Genomic DNA, 17,022 nt, shown 5'->3' with positions numbered 1-17,022 from the left:
GGACTTGATTTGAGAAGACACACACCAGCCTATATAGAAGGTCCCACAGTTGACAGTGCATGTCGGCACAAAAACCAAGCCATGAGGTCGATGGATTTCTCCGTAGAGCTCTGAGACAACAGGATTGTGTCGAGGCACATATCTGGGGAAGGGTACCACAACATTTCTGCAGCATTGAAGGTCTCCAAGAATACAGTGGCCTCCAACATTCTCAAATGGGAAATTTTGGACTATACCTAGAGCTGGCTGTCTGGCCAAACTGAGCAATCGGGGGGAGAAGGGCCAACCAAGAACCCCATGGTCACTCTGACAGAGCTCTGGATTTCTTCTGGAGATTGAAGAACCTTCCAGGAGGGCAACCATCTCTGCAGCACTCCACCAATCGGGCCTTTATGGTAGAGTGGCCAGATGGAAGCCACACCTCAGTAAAAGGCACTTGGAGTTTGCCAATAAGCACCTAAAGTATTCTGACCATGAAAAACAAGATTCTCTGGTCTGATGAAACCAAGATTGAACTCTGGCCTGAATGCCAAGTGTCACGTCTGGAGGAAACCTGGAGCCATCCCTACGGTAAGAATGGGGGTGGCAGCATCATGCTGTAGGGATATTTTTCAGTGGCAGGGACTGGGAGACTAGTCGGGATTGAGGGAAGGGTGAACAGAGCAAAGTACAGAGATCCTTGATGAAGATCCAGTCTGAGGTCCTGAGCAGGTTAACAGTTCACCTTCCAACATGACAATGACCCTAAGCACACAGCCCAGACAATGCAGGAGTGACTCCGGGACAAGTCTCTGAATATCCTTGAGTGGCCCAGCCAGAGCCCGGACTTGAACCCCATCAAACATCTCAGTTAAGAACAAATCCTTATTTACAATGACTGCCAAACCTGGACAACACTGGGCCAATTGTGCGCAGCCCTATGGGACTCCCAATCACGGCCGGATATGATACAGCCTGGATTTGAACCAGAGACTGTAGTGACGCCTCTTGCAATGAGATGCAGTGCCGTAGACCGCTGCGCCACTCGGGAACCCACTGTGCAGTAACGCTCCCCATCCACCTTGCCAGAGCTCGAGTTGATCCGCTGAGAAGGATGGGAGAAACTCCTCAAATACAGGTATGCCAAGCTTGTAGCGTCATACCCAAGACTCGGCTGTAATTCCTGCCAAAGGTGCTTCAACAGAGTATCGAGTAAAGGGTTTGACTACTTATGTAAATTAGATTTTATTTTTTGTGTTATTAGCAAACATTTATTTTGCTTTGTCATTATTGAGGGGGGGAAAACTAATGCATTTTTAGAATAAGGCTATAACGTAACAAGGTGGAAAAAGTCTAGGTCTGAAAACTTTCCGAATGCACTGGAAGTAAGGTTATAACTTGTCAATAGCCAATGAAGGAGATGCCACTTTTCACCTATGTATTTTAATTGACCATTCTAAATCACTTTTTCTAACTGTGGGAAAATGTGCTTGCTTCTAGGGGGTGTAAACGTTTAAACAAAATTGGGATCGCTAATTCGACTAGGATAACAAAATTCTCCCACAATTTAAATCCCACTGCAGTTATCATAAATCAGATTCTTTGCCATGTTAGTCTAACTAGAAGATAGACTATAAAGGCACAGGGAAAGTTGAATTTGCGAGTCAGACAAGACTACATTGAGATACAGATTACCAAGAAATGCCCACGGTTCTTTCTGCCTGTCCCCTCTCCCTCACTCCGGCTCGCCTGCTCTTTCTCTTCGCTAATGATGCAAGTGTGTGTGTTCAGTCTTCGGTCTGTTGCGTGTAGAATATCCTAGCCTTTTCATTGATTAGGCCCTGCTTTGCTGAAGTTGTGAGATATAGCATTCCATTGTGAGATACAGCTTTTGCTTACCGATAGATGGGCCTAGTGCATGGTTCTGACTGTCTACCTGGTGGCCGACCTGCCTATACTGTGCCCCTCCGCTATCTCTGTCCCTCACTAGCTCGATATGAAGGATGCAAGTGTTTGTGTTCTTGGAAGTGCAACAACTAATCAGTCCCCTCATTCCAGAAATACTTAATCTCTTAGGAGTCTTTACACACAGAAATGGAAGTCGACACTGGGAGTGAGACGTGGAACGAGCCAAATCTATTTTTGAGTCTACTCCACCACTACTTAATCGTCATTAACAGTTGGAAAAATGGCAGAGAAAGGCAAGTGATAGCAGTGACGTCTTGTATGGAAATACTTTGAGAAAGTGGTGAAATGCAAATTTGTAAGGTGGAATTGAGGTACAGTAATGGTGTGCAATGCTTAAGCATCTGAAAAATACACACTGAGACCCAAACCCTTTTTTTCTTATAGTTTTATCTGAATTTTTCCATTTGTCACGTCACTACTTTCTACAATTGTGATATGTTTCACCTAGCTAACTTAAGATGAATGCACTAATGTAAGTCGCTCTGGATCAGAGCATCTGCTAAATGACTAAAATATGTAAGTGCTGTGCCCACACATTGCACGATCTTCACGGGCGTTGAGGGACAGATCTTTTATCGGCCCAATTCGGCAGCATGCTCTGAATTTTAATTACAAAGCTGCCCAAAGTGAAGAGTTCATATGTTAAATGTCTTGTGAGTCAGAGGTTGCGGAGATGCTATTCTAGAATGAGCTGGTTTAATTGAAGTGGAGTGTCTGGTTAATTGTGTTCTCCAATGAAATGAATGAAAGGCTGTTTGTTTCTTGTGGGCTATGTCAGGGTCATAGTGCAGGAGTAATGTGGGGAAAGGGGACACTTGATCCTAAGTGTTTAATGGTGCCATTCTACAATTTATAGCACGCTTCAAATTGAAATACTTCAGACTTTATGCACCATTGGAATTTTTCCATAGTGCTGACATCATCCACATGTTCCTATCACTATTTACTGGTTTAATGTCTATGGCTAAGAGAGGTCGACAAGATGGACAGCGCTACCACTGGAAAACATTTGTCTGACAGTCTATAGACCTCCTGGACGTCAGTCAGCTCAATTAGATTTCTATTATTCACTTTCTGAATATAAACACCTGACCGTGTCCTGTCTGAATGAGGACATCCCGGAGGCTTGTTTAGTATTCCCAGAATCCCTTGAGTCTTGTTGGGTAGACTGTTTGGGGACAAGAGAATGTTATGTGGTCTCTCGCTGACTGTGGGGTGGAGCAGCTTACATTCTACTACACTATTCTTAGCCTGCCTGCTATCTAATGCTTATTTGATTCATGTCGCACCCGGAAGCAGTTAATTTGCCAAGTTAGCTGTTGCATGTAATGGGGAGCAGGCTTCTCTGCATGATTGGGCAGCTGAGTCAAGACGGGAATGACAAGGCACACTCATTTTATGCATATGCAGCATGGAAATTGCTCTGATGCGGAGGTAGCAAAAAGTACAATCATTTCACCATCAGATTCAGCCGTTATTCACATTTTTGTTATCTCTGATGGACACCTCCCCCAGTCAGTAAGACCTACCAAATGATTCCTTAGGGTTCAAATGCAATATAATTGTTATCTGTGGCACTCAATAGGAAATTCACTGGTTGGTTAAATGTCACTTCCTTTCTGTACCCTCTGTGTAACCCTCTCCAGAGAGGGAAGATCTCAATTGCTTACTCCTCGCGTCCTCTCTCTCCGAGTCTCTTTCTCAAAACCCTTTGGCGGAGAAGGTCAGAGGGGAGGGACCTCTGGTTTTCTCATCCAATGGGTTTTGATAAGACTGAGGGGACGTGAAGAATATGCAATTGAGATCTTCCCAGAGTCTGGCTTGTCTCCCCAGAGGAGAGGTCTGGGCTTGTCTTACTACCCTCCGTAGTCTGCCCTCTGTTAGTTCAAAGTTTCACTTCCCTAGTAACACTGGGAGCTGTCAGTGGTGAATTATATTCCCCAGATAGTAATCAAATCTCTCCCCAAGGAGCCATTCAGTCAAGAATTCCAGGCTTTGGGTCTGAAGTACAGGGAGGACGGGGTCAGCCTTTTGTTATGGTTTGTGTACATTTAGGGTGGGGCATTGGACACAATGACCCAACTTGAATTCCCCTTATCTCCCAATCTCTCTTCAACTGAGCACAGTCTATAATCTCATGGAAACATCTGCCTATAACAACCTTGTCATTTGTTAGAAAAAGGTTCCTGTTGGAATTTAAACTCTGGCAGTCTGGATCAGGAAAAACCCATAAGATCACAGGAACAAGGGGTGTCAACTGCTTCGCTGAAAGGGGTATTACAGACCAAGTGATCTATTGCAGCTTTAACTTAAACACCATCAGATTATCCATGGTGGCATCTGTGTCCACTTAGAGAACAAGCTCCAGATCTCCAGAAGGGAGGTTCAGGTTGCAGCTAACTCACTTATCAGCTGTGGGAACAAATGCTCTCCATTTGTGTGTAAAGAAGGCTGGCTTCAGCACAAATGGCCGACTCCACATAACTGTCAGCCTGGCTAGTGGTTACCTAAGGATTTCAAGGAAGTTTTGATTTGGACTTTACAGTTTTCATAACTCAACAAATGTGATGATGGATAATGAGGTATAGAAGTTTAAAATGCAGTAAATCTGTAGGTTGGGGGTGATCGATGACTGTGTTGACCTTGTTCTTGCTAGAATATCCTTTTATAAACATTATTTTTCCATTCAAGTGTATTCTCTGATTTAGTTTATTTAAAATATTTTGTGAATCTGGCATTTTAATGGACTACCTTTTGAGCCCTTATTTCTTGTCTAGTCACTCATTGACCAGTAAGACTTCTGAGAGATTAGCAGTGGTGTAAATTACTACTTAAGTTGTTTTTTGGAGTATCTGTACTTTACTATTTATATTTGATAACTTTTACTTCACTACATTCCTGAAGAAAATGTTGTACTTTTTTATTCCATACATTTTCCCTGACAACCAAAAGTACTCATTACATTTTGAATGCTTAGCAGGACAGGAAAATTGTAAAATTCACACACTTATCAAGAGAACACGTGGCCATCCCTACTGCCTCTGACCTGGTTGACTCACTAAACACACATGCATCTTTGGGAAATGCTCTTTAAGTGTTGGAGTGTGAACCTGGCTATCTGTAAATTTTAAAAACAAGAAAATGGTGCCATCTCCTTTGCTTAATATAAGGAATTAAGTGATTTATACATTTACTTTTGATACTTAAGTATACTTAAAGCCACATACTTTTACTCAAGTAGTATTTTACTGGCTGACTTTTACTTGAGTAAATATCTATACTTTAACTCAAGTATGACAATTTGGGTTCTTTTTCCACCACTGGAGATTGTGTGCTTGTTCAGCTGGTATAGCTCTGAGGTCATGGTTCCAGATCTGTCTGAAGTGGACTTGCTCAGTGCACTGGGGGAGGAGTTCAAAGTCTTGCCTTAGACATGAACAATCTTGGTGAAGTCCTCCACTTCAAAATCAATTGGCTGTACTTGTTCAAAGGGTATTTTTTGAAGAGGCTTGAAACTTTAGGAACCTTTAATTAATTACAGCCTTTCATTCACTGACATTATTTCTAGATGTAACACCTGTTACCTAATTTGATAGCTGGCTGTAACGCAGCATGTAAATTGATATTTCTTCGACTCATGTTTTTATAGTTCAGACACCCCAGTAGGATTGACATGTTTGCATGTCGATAGTACTTAGCACCTCTGAACGTTGCTGGCAGTCACACTTTTCTGTTCACACAGCAAAGATTAACTAGTTAATTCCAGAGCTAACACAGGCAGCTGTTTCATGGAAACTAATCTATTGTGATCTAATTATGACTGTCAATACTGACTACAGTGGTTAGCTAACTTGAAGTATTTCGTTTTGTGCGCATTGTCAGTGCACTTAGCTAGCTACCATCTCAAAGTCTACATTGCATATAAAGTGTAACTGGCTCATGACATTTAACCGTGGATATAGAAAATGGCAGAATATATTAAAATTCAGTCACTCCTGATGGCTCCCCTACATGGGGGTTTGTTCTCTGATTGGCTCAAAGTTGAGTTATTGGCCAATGAGTATTTCGAGTCTACAAGTAGAAATGTCAGGTTCGTTGCAACCTGGTCGGCACTCAGCAGGTACTGCTTTTTTTGTTCTAGCCAGAGAAAGAACAGCCTCCCACTGTGATGAGTATCTATCATCAGTGAGGTTCTGTGTTTCATGCTTTAGAACCAATAAAATGCCTCTGCATGGTTCCCAGGCAGCATGGTGTTAATACACAACCAACTCCACAGCTGCAGGAGCACTGCTCGCTGTTAAACCAATGATCATAATGTGTTGAGCAGGGATCTTGTTTTCACCCAGCGTTCCTGTGCAACTTAATTGACAAACCTCGTGTGGCAGTGGGCTTGGCTTGGCCTCAGCAAGCCAGCCTGTCAGCTCGTAGCAATGGCCACAGATTGCACTCGGGAACAATGCCCGACACTAATCCCTGAAGAATTCCTTCCTCTCTGATCTAGCTGTGTGAAGAATGCAACTGAAAGATGGAGGCTCGCTAAGAATCACAGGAGATGAGTTCTCAGGCCCAGTCATCACTATTAATTTAATTTTGAGGGAGAGAAGCAGTGATGTGGGGAGGCTGGGCCTGGAGGTGACGCACATCATTAAGACCAAAGTACTCTGGCATGATGAGGGCCAACCTAACTGCAGGCCACTGTTTGAACTCCCTGACCTGTCAACATGTGAAGCCTATGAAAAATTATGCCTCAGCTTTTTATTCAATTAAGCCCTTGTGGATTTGAGTTGGAAACTATTATAGAAGAGGGTAGCTAGCTATGGAATTTGTGTGGATTGTGGTAGTTTGGTTACTTCAAGGCCTGTTTGACAGGATTTCACCATTACCTTCACACACTCTTCAGGTGGCAGCAGAATTTGGATGTCTCATCCCAGCTAGGACCCTGTAGCTCTCATGTCACTGGTCTGATATAAGTTCTGAGATTACAACATGAGCTATTTACACAGGCCTATGGAGCCCCATATGTCGGCGAGTGGCTGGCGCGAGCTAACGCAGACTAACCATGCAGTCATCAGTGGAATGGGAGGAATTTCTCAAATGCTGATAAGAATCCAGCTAGTTTCCCTCACTCATACATAAGCTTAGAGGAGTGAGGAATGTATGAGTTCCTTTAGCATGGTCTAGAATGTAGGCACAGAAGATGGTGTAACATGCACATTTGAATAATACAAGGTACATGTGTTCACCGGGGAAGCTGAGCAATGGGAGAAGGAGAGGTTTGAAGCTGGATGTTCATATACAGGTACTGCAGCTCAATACTGTACTGAATCTAGATTGAGTTGACATACAACAGGACATCACAACATTGTCCATACTGCAGTGGAACGTGTGTTTTGTCCTCTTGCTGTCTTCAGCAGAGTTGCATTATTATGTGAAAGCTTATGTATTGTTGATCGTACTGCAATGAGTTGACTTGAGACTGAACCTACTTTATGTTGTCTTGGCAGGTCCTGAGGCCTGAGTGCCATGCCAGAGGAGTCCCACAGAGCTCTCCATAAGGGCCCAATGGGGGAAGGTAAGACCAGCCCTTTTAACATCTTATTGACTTTATGTAGTTAGTTGTACAGTAGGCTATATGCTGTGTGATCTGAATTCTCCGATGCACTGGTAAACAATGATCACTTGGTAGTCTACAGCTGAAAGTCCATTACTAACCTCTGACTTGATTTTTGCAGTAATGTTTGTTTGGCATCCTACAGTCACATCAGCAAGCTAATGTGACAGTGATGGGTTATTCTAATCCAAATGTACAGGTTATTTGCCTTCAGCCAGAGTCCTGCATTGGTGAGTGGAAAAGGGCTGGCAACTGCAGAATAAAGAACATCTGGAAAAGCAGAGCTCAGAAACTCATGAATTCCCTGCCCACAGTCGGTCAGAGCTGGCCTGGCAGAAAAACTTTGATTTTGGAGCTAGACTGCCCCTTCTGCATTGCTCAGACCCTTTAATGTGCAAACAACAAACAAGGATCAGGATGGGTCTGAATCTAAAACCGTTCCTATGCTTTACTTGGCCAGTGTAACTGACCTGCAGTGTGTGTGGGTGGGGGTTTGCTTCCTTAAATTATACTGAACAAAATATAACATCTAAATGTAAAGTGTTGGTTTCATGAGCTGAAATAAAAGATCCCAGAAATGTTCTATATGCACAAAAAGCTTGTTTCTCTCAAATGTTGTGCACAAATTTGTTTACATCCCTGGTAGGGAGGTAATCCATCCACCTGACAGGTGTGGCATATCAAAAAGTTGATTAAACAGCATTCTCATTACACAGGTGCACCTTGTGCTGGGGACAATTAAAAGGCCACTAAAATGTGCAGTTTTGTTACACAACACTGCCACAGATGTCTGAGGTTTTGAGGGAGTGTGTAATTGGCATGCTGACTTCAGGAATGTTCAACAGGACTGTTGCCAGATAATTATGTTAATTTCTCTACCGTAAGCTGCCTCCAACATCGTTTCAGAGAATTTAGCAGCATGTCCAACCGGCCTCACAACCTCAGACCACATGTAACCATGCCAGCCCAGGACCTCGACATCCGGCCTTTTCACCTGCGGGATCGTCTGAAGAGGGGAGGGGGTTTGCTGAGTTTTTCTGTTAGTAATAAAGTGCATTTGTGGGGAGGAACTCTCTGATTGGTTGGACCTGGCTCCCCAGTGGGTGGGCCTATGCCCACCCATGGCTGCGCCCCTGCCCAGTCATGTAAAATCCATAGATTTGAAGCCTAATGAATTTATTTCAATTGTCTAACTTCCTGTAACTCGGTAAAATCTTTGAACATGTTGCGTTTTTATGTTTTTGTTAAGTATGCATTTCTTTGCAAATAATATTTAATAAGAACTCTACACAGTGCTCCTTTGTGCCTGTGTCCACATTGTGTGTGTCCCCCCCCCCCCCCCCAAACCTCTTCTCCACTGAACACATTTGGCGCTGAGCTTCCACTCTGGCTGAAGAATGCCAATGTGTCAATGGCTCCGTTTTTCCTCTCCATCCGTTCTTTAGAGGCCAGTGGCTTGGAGGGGGGACGTGTGCCTCCCTCATGAGTTGTCTCGTTTTCTCAGACTGTATAGTTCAGTCTGTATTCAGGTGCCTTTAGCAATTGAAGCCTCAAACAAATCTCCCAACTGTTTTCACCCTCAAATTGTAGTTAAACAAATTTTGTGGCTTATTTGAACTAACGCGTGAACCCAGAGGAGTTAAAGAAGCATGTTGTCAATTTGTCTCCTGTGGCTGGATGAATGTTAACGGCCAGCTGGGAATGTTGTCTTTTTGAGGTAATGATTGGTTGACGTGAAGAACCAAGAGGAATGTGTGAAAGGAAGACCCCGATCTGTGTGAAAGTAAACAACTATGACGTTGTCGTGACTTTCCAGCTCCAATGCATATCTGGGGTTAAAAGACCCAAAAGTTTATGAAGTGACCACTCGGTTGAAAGAAAAGCCAGGGGATTTGTTTTACTGCCAACAGCGTTACAATAACATGGGACAAGTCTTGTCTACCTATGGCTGTCATGAAGTCAAATAGTCTGGCACTGCTCCAAGATGGTTTTATTTCATTTGATGTATCAGTTGAAATTCTTTTTTTTTATAAAGACGTGTACAAAAATTATTCAAAAATAAGCAGGCTGTGATAGCAGTTTTTTTTTGATAAATGTTGCATTATCCCATTTTAGGAGTCCATTCATGCAAACTCTTCTAAAAAATATATATTAAACTTAGCTTTCCTACAGCAAGGACATTGACTAATGTACAGCTGTGTGAAGCTGTTGATGAAACGTGGCTGAACCCAGTACCAACAAACCTCAGGACCAGGGTGCCAAAGATCAGAGCTACCCCTGACCTACTTGGTAGAGTGTGCTGAAATTGGAAAGTAGCTGTGCTTGCGGAATGTATGGTGCTGTAAAGGGGTTGTACTAATTTGAGGGATCCACCCAGTCCCAGCAGCAGCTGTTCCAGCCAAGTCTGGAGCCCCATGCCAATACTATGGTGATCTAGCCATGCAGTAGGGGCGATCTGGCATTTCTGGGTTAAAAATGTGATGGTGTGTTAGAAATGCCAGGGATGATTTTTGGTCGGAGTTTGCCCCTGCCAAGCAGGAATGACTGATCCTCTAAGTGCTGCTTGTTTAACTGAACCTCCAGACCTTTACTTTCACCCCTCATTCTGCTCCTCTATCAGTCATAGGCTGGTTGGCTGCACCAGCTCCAGTCACATGCACTCTAGGTGCATGTGGAGACTGCTTAGTAAGGATTTTAATGCTCTTGTCATTTAGATCCATTGACTGCAACGCTGATCAGTATGTACCGTAAAACATTAATAGCCCGGGCGTTTCTTTGCTTATCACTGAACACAACAGGCACTTTTTATAGACTGCCTTCTATTTGAGCCAGGTGTCTTTCTTAATGCACACAGCTTTTGCTCATTTGCATAGTTAATTGTTTAATTCAAGCATTCACTTCTAGCATTTTAATACTTTTAATTTCCTGCACTGTCACGTTTATTTTGTCTTTAGTATGCCTCCTATTTAAACAATTTATTTTTTATCCTTGACAGAATTATTTTCCTTACTCATTTTTGGCAGTTCCTATTTTCACGACTAAAGGTCTGTACTCCTGAAGTTGTTGCCTGTTTATGTTTGCCAGTTAGCTAGCAGTTCTCAGCTGTTGGCAGCCAATCACTAGCAGTTTCTTACTACCAATTTTTAAAAATTAAAAAAAAAAGATATGATATTGGTCTATACTGGATTATTTCATGTAACACATTAAACCTCAAACAATTTTGGCCCGATGTTTATTTGAAACAGGTGTTTTATTTGCTAAAATGTCGTTGCCTGACTATTAAAAGGGAACAGCTGCTATTTGAGCCTCTGCGTTTAGGCATTATAATTGAAGTTTTACGGTATGTGTTAACTTCTATCGTTGGCTGAAGAACTTAGTGTTTTGGGACCGGGGAGAGCAAAATGTAGGATAGTCACTTGACTTGTCTTCAACATTTTCAGAAAACCTACTATTCCTACTACTCTTTTGTTGCCAATGCCTTTATACATTCAGCCTTATACTGCATTGCTCAGTACCCTGCCTCCCACTCCCCACAGTCACATAGAACTGTATCAATAGCTAGGTTAAAGAATCCGCATAACAATATGCTCATTTTCCCACCAGAGATGTTTCCGTCAAACTGACTTATTGCGGATAAAAGTTGGTGCGTGATGACGTAGTGCACATAAAAATAACTTTGACATTTTATTTCCATATGCCAAATAAGTTAAGAGTTGAAAATGTGATTGAAACCCAAACGCACCAGTTTGTGACAACTGTTGCATCCTATATGGCAAATGTGCCCACTCTAGTCTTGGCATGTGCGCTCTAGCCAACAGCTCGCAGATAGTGTGGGTAGGCTAATGATGATGAGATTATTATGGATAAGTGCGAGAATTCTTCTTTTGTCAAACGGCAGCCAAGCATCAATCATGTCACTAGAATAAACCCTCAATATTTTTTGGAAAGAATGACCCTCGGCACCCTGTCAAGTTCACATTAAATTAATGAATCTGTGGCTTAATAAACTGCATGCAGTCGTAATGGGAGGACCAGACAACATATCGTTGCGTGGCTCAAAGTTTACTTTGATATGATTTATTTATATATATATATATATATAATGCATTTCCACTGCCATTTCTCGCATAATTAATTTTACCAACCCACAGATCCCACCATGTCGAACGAACAAATTGTGTCAACATTTTATTAAATTGTACTGGAATTTCCTGTTTCCATCAGCCTGGTTGCCATTTTTTTTTTTTTTTTTAATGCGTCATTTCATCAGCATGAAATGGTTGAATGGAAACCTGGTTAGTGTGAATGATTTTACTGTCTCTTACAATGACATTCCTCCCAGAACTCTTCCAGTGGATTACACACATTAGTCAGACTTTCTGCTGAGTCTGATTCCCAGATCTGGGGAGGATCCACTTATTGTGCTACCTGTCTAAAAGTAGCTCATGATAATCTCCTTCCATTTAGAAACCCCCACATTAGTTTCCTCGGAAACAATGCTGCTTGTTTTTTTAAATTTTTTTTTATGTTTCCCGTGTCAGTGATCCTCAGTTAAGATACTCCATCCTGGATGGACTCTGGAAGGCCCCAGACTCACCACCACCTCACTGCCCAGCTGTCCCCCAGTTTTGCCCTCCCTCCTCAGTGGGACTCACTCTGCAGGGAAGTGCTGACGGGGCCCTTGGCCTATCTGTGGACACACAGCCTGGTGGTAAAGTTTACAATGTGCTTGGACCGCTGTCAGATGGCGTGTTGTCCAGAGGAAATGGACCTTTTGAAGAGGCTCTTTGGGCGGTGTGTTGCATGGAGACTTAAGTGGATCATCACATGCCTGTGCACTGAGGTCAATTGGCACTGCTGGATCCTTCAGCACTCAAATGTTGCTTTGTGGAAACTTACAGGATTAAATCAGGGTCTTTTGAAAATATAAGCATCTTAAAGACTAACTCATTTTCTCTCTTGTTCAACCACTTTCTTCCTCTCATTAGTATTGGAATGATGGTACAATGGGTTGTATGTGCAGATAGATGTTTCCCTTCCCTTAGTTTTTAATCACTAAGTTTTGTTTTCCCTTATAAAACAATTGTTGATCAGGTCTCTAAAACTAAATGGGGTGAATTAGGAATTCCTTTTCAGAAACAAGGTAACGGAAATGGCAGAATGCACATTAAGCAAGTGCACAGCTGAACTTGCATATGATTAAGAACCCGTCTATACAGTATATTCAACAATCACATTGTCATTATGGCAACTAAGCTGTGTCTATTTAGAAAAAAGTCAACCACAAACAGTTTCCCTTGTAAGCACAGGACATTTAGCTAGATCTTGATGTATCTTGTGGAATGCAGGTTTAGGTTGTGTGCTCAGCCTCATTCACTGCTGCCATTCAGGTTTATTTACTGGCCTCTCAGCTAATCATTAACATTTCTTTGACAGTTTTGAACATTTGAAGGCAAAGTGTAAATAAAACAAACGGGCTAGAAGTGAGATTCTTGTAATACCATAATCAGTGTTTTGTCGCTAGCGACGATTCATGGCTGAGAAGCTGGTTTTCCTGACCTTGTGACAAGGGGCAATGGTTGTTTGTAAGGTGCATGATAATGTAGTCTCTGACTAATTGTTAGTGTCAGCCTCTGCCTCCTGAGGAGCAGTCTTTCCCAAGGGGATGAACTCCAGACTACACCCTCTGTTCCTTTTATATTTTATCTTAAGGGGAAAGAATGGAGGGGATGTTGGGAAGAGGAAGCTCTCATTTGAGATGTAGAGCAAAGTGCAAGTCCTGGCTTTCCCCAACGGCATGACGCCAAGCCTTTGGCTCAAAGCATAAGTTAACTTATTAAGGGGCGCCTTCGCATCCACAGGAGTTTGATGCAAGTGAAGGATATATCCAAAAAGTACTAATCATCCAATTAGAGAGGTGTATTTTCCAGCTTGTGTGCCTTTTTTAATATATATATATATTTTTTAAAGAAAAAGTCAGCTTTATGGCTAGAAGGAATATTTAGGTTTGCGGAGGCACAGTCGAGACATACAGAAACCAGGAATGCCCTGGTAGCAGTTAATCAGGAAAGTTAATAGTGTGCTCATAAAAAGGTGACAATTTCTCAAGTATTCCTACGGGTTGCTTTCAAAATGATATTTTGATTATACCTATTCTTATGAATCAAGGCAAGACAAAGGGAATACAATTGTCTAATTCTTGGGATTTTACGATAAAAGGCAAAATACCTTTTTTTTTGTTTAACACAACAGTGTGAATGAGATCCAAGATTCATACTGTGTCCAGCAGAGTGCTCTGTAGTTGATCATATATCTGAGAATCATTTATATTTTATGTCTTAAGTAATCACTCGGCTTCATTTGTTGCATGAGTCTGTGTGAATAGAACAGCTATGTCCAGCAGTACTAACAGAATGGGTGGGGCTATACTATGCTGGTGCCTGCTTAGGAGGAAGGACACTGCTCACACAGTGAAGGACTTGATACATGTTTAATTTTCATCCTGGTGAACACATGCCACTTGAATGCCAATATCAGACCTGCAACAGGAAACACACAGTTCTCCTGAACCCTGGACTTGGTCTTCTTTCACTGGCTTTCAGCCTCTAAAAGAGGATGTATTTATGATCCTTTGTTTTCATAAGTGTCCATGCAACTATAGGAGGGAGAGGAATTTGCATGCTGGATGTTAGACAGGTAGTCTTGTTTCTCTGGGCTAGTTCCTGATTTGGTTAGAAACATTCAAGGATCATTTAAAGGATGAAGACCGGTCACTTTTTAATGGAGAGGGTTTCATATCAAACAGATGAGGATTATGATGTGAATACCAAGTACCCTTGATACCTTTTGTTCATAAGGAAATGTCTGAGGGTATAAGCTGCAGCAGGAGGAGTCACAGGTGCCTGTTATGCATCTTATTTTGGCATTTTAATGTGTCCTATCAGACAAACAAAAAAAATTATATACACTGCTCAAAATAAAGGGAACACTTAAACAACACAATGTAATTCCAAGTCAATCACACTTCTGTGAAATCGAACTGTCCACTTAGGAAGCAACACTGATTGACAAATTTCACATGCTGTTGTGCAAATGGAATAGACAACAGGTGGAAATTATAGGCAATTAGCAAGACACCCCCAATAAAGGAGTGGTTCTGCAGGTGGTGACCACAGACCACTTCTCAGTTCCTATGCTTCCTGGCTGATGTTTTGGTCACTTTTGAATGCTGGCGGTGCTTTCACTCTAGTGGTAGCATGAGACGGAGTCTACAACCCACACAAGTGGCTCAGGTAGTGCGGCTCATCCAGGATGGCACATCAATGCGAGCTGTGGCAAGAAGGTTTGCTGTGTCTGTCAGCGTAGTGTCCAGAGCATGGAGGTGCTACCAGGTGACAGGCCAGTACATCAGGAGACGTGGAGGAGGCCGTAGGAGGCAACAACCCAGCAGCAGGACCGCTACCTCCGCCTTTGTGCAAGGAGGAGCACTGCCAGAGCCCTGCAAAATGACCTCCAGCAGGCCACAAATGTGCATGTGTCTGCTCAAACGGTCAGAAACAGACTCCATGGGGGTGGTATGAGGGCCCGACGTCCACATGTGGGGGTTGTGCTTACAGCCCAACACCGTGCAGGATGTTTGGCATTTGCCAGAAAACACCAAGATTGGCAAATTCGCCACTGGCGCCCTGTGCTCTTCACAGATGAAAGCAGGTTCACACTGAGCACGTGACAGTCTGGAGACGCCGTGGAGAACGTTCTGCTGCCTGCAACATCCTCCAGCATGACCGGTTTGGCGGTGGGTCAGTCATGGTGTGGGGTGGCATTTCTTTGGGGGGCCGCACAGCTCTCCATGTGCTCGCCAGAGGTAGCCTGACTGTCATTAGGTATCGAGATGAGATCCTCAGACCCCTTGTGAGACCATATGCTGGTGCGGTTGGCCCTGGGTTCCTCCTAATGCAAGACAATGCTAGACCTCATGTGGCTGGAGTGTGTCAGCAGTTCCTGCAAGAGGAAGGCATTGATGCTATGGACTGGCCCGCCCGTTCCCCAGACCTGAATCCAATTGAGCACATCTGGGACATCATGTCTCACTCCATCCACCAACGCCACGTTGCACCACAGACTGTCCAGGAGTTGGCGGATGTTTTAGTCCAGGTCTGGGAGGAGATCCCTCAGGAGACCATCCACCACGTCATCAGGAGCATGCCCAGGCATTGTAGGGAGGTCATACAGGCACGTGGAGGCCACACACTACTGAGCCTCATTTTGACTTGTTTTAAGGACATTACATCAAAGTTGGATCAGCCTGTAGTGTGGTTTTCCACTTTAATTTTGAGTGTGACTTCAAATCCAGACCTCCTCCATGGGTTGATGCATTTGATTTCCATTGATAATTTTTGTGATTTTGTTGTCAGCACATTCAACTATGTCAAGAAAAAAGTATTTAATAAGAATATTTCTTTCATTCAGATCTAGGATGTGTTATTTTAGTGTTCCCTTTATTTTTTTGAGCAGTGTATATCATTGAGTTAATAAAGCCGCATACAAACATGGTCTCTTAAAAAAAAAAAAAAAAAATTGCCTTGCGTAAGGTGGATCCAAAATGCATGTGTTTCAGCCTAGCTCAGTGCTTTCTATGGTGGGGCAAGCCAGCAGAAAATACGGAGTGTTGTGCCGTGATTGGCTCAGTGTTCTGTCACTCATGGGGACACTACGTCACCGCCAAGTCTAAGGATAGAGCTCAAAATCTAGTGTCTTGGGTGCTGCATAGAGTTACATTAAAAGTGCCCATCCAAGAAGGCTAAAAGTCATTGGCAACAGATAAAATTACTCCAAATCATGTTATCTACAGTAGCTTTGATTGGACTGATCATGCCAACATCATACTTTCAATCTTAGCTAGCAAGCTATACAAGCAGTCATCACAAATCACATTGACAATCTACTGGCAAATCCTTTTCAATCCTTGTCCTATGAAGAGAAATTATGGATAAAACGTATCGGTGCTCATTGGACAAAAACATTACATAAGTCTGAAATCAAGTTTAACAATGAGTGTTTTTTAAGGAATCCGTGGCGAACTGCAAGCATTGCAAAGCAATCACATGCCTGCTATTAAGTGGAGTGGGTGTGTCCTCTGGGTTTAAATGTCTCTTTTCCAAGCTTAAAAGGATAACCATTCACATGCAACACCATGGGCCAAAAAAAGGTTGAATACACTGGCCATGCTGTCAATCCAGCATGACTTCTGCTGTGTTCAAGACGACTGGAAACTCTGAGGGGGGGGGACTAGCTTTGACTGGGAAAATATGTTTTGAACGGTTATCCGACTCTGAATTCTAAGTCTGGAACTCTTACCTCTTTTTTTAGAGTTCTGACCTGAAGATCACGATTCAACCTTGTTTTTTTCCATAGTTCCCAGTTGTGAGTTCCCAGTTGTGAGTCACCATAAATCCAGAGAATGC

The 17,022-nt window shown here is 42.8% G+C and overlaps 1 protein-coding gene across 1 annotated transcript in view; it reads left to right on the top strand.

The window, feature by feature from the left end:
* The window catches only part of LOC110497976 (pleckstrin homology domain-containing family G member 3), a 58,954-nt gene that overhangs the window by 2,784 nt on the left and 39,148 nt on the right, over nucleotides 1–17,022 (top strand). The window contains exon 2 of the mRNA XM_090209706.1: nucleotides 7,452–7,519. Within this exon, the coding sequence (XP_090065832.1) occupies nucleotides 7,471–7,519 (49 nt within the window). The 5' untranslated portion in view covers nucleotides 7,452–7,470. The remainder of the gene's footprint in view (nucleotides 1–7,451; nucleotides 7,520–17,022) is intronic.

Source organism: Oncorhynchus mykiss, chromosome 19 (assembly GCF_057628025.1).
Source record: "Oncorhynchus mykiss isolate SJ-2025 chromosome 19, ASM5762802v1, whole genome shotgun sequence".
Taxonomy (NCBI): domain Eukaryota; kingdom Metazoa; phylum Chordata; class Actinopteri; order Salmoniformes; family Salmonidae; genus Oncorhynchus; species Oncorhynchus mykiss.
Note: the sequence above shows the minus strand (reverse complement) of the source record. Positions and strands in the feature narration are given on the sequence as shown.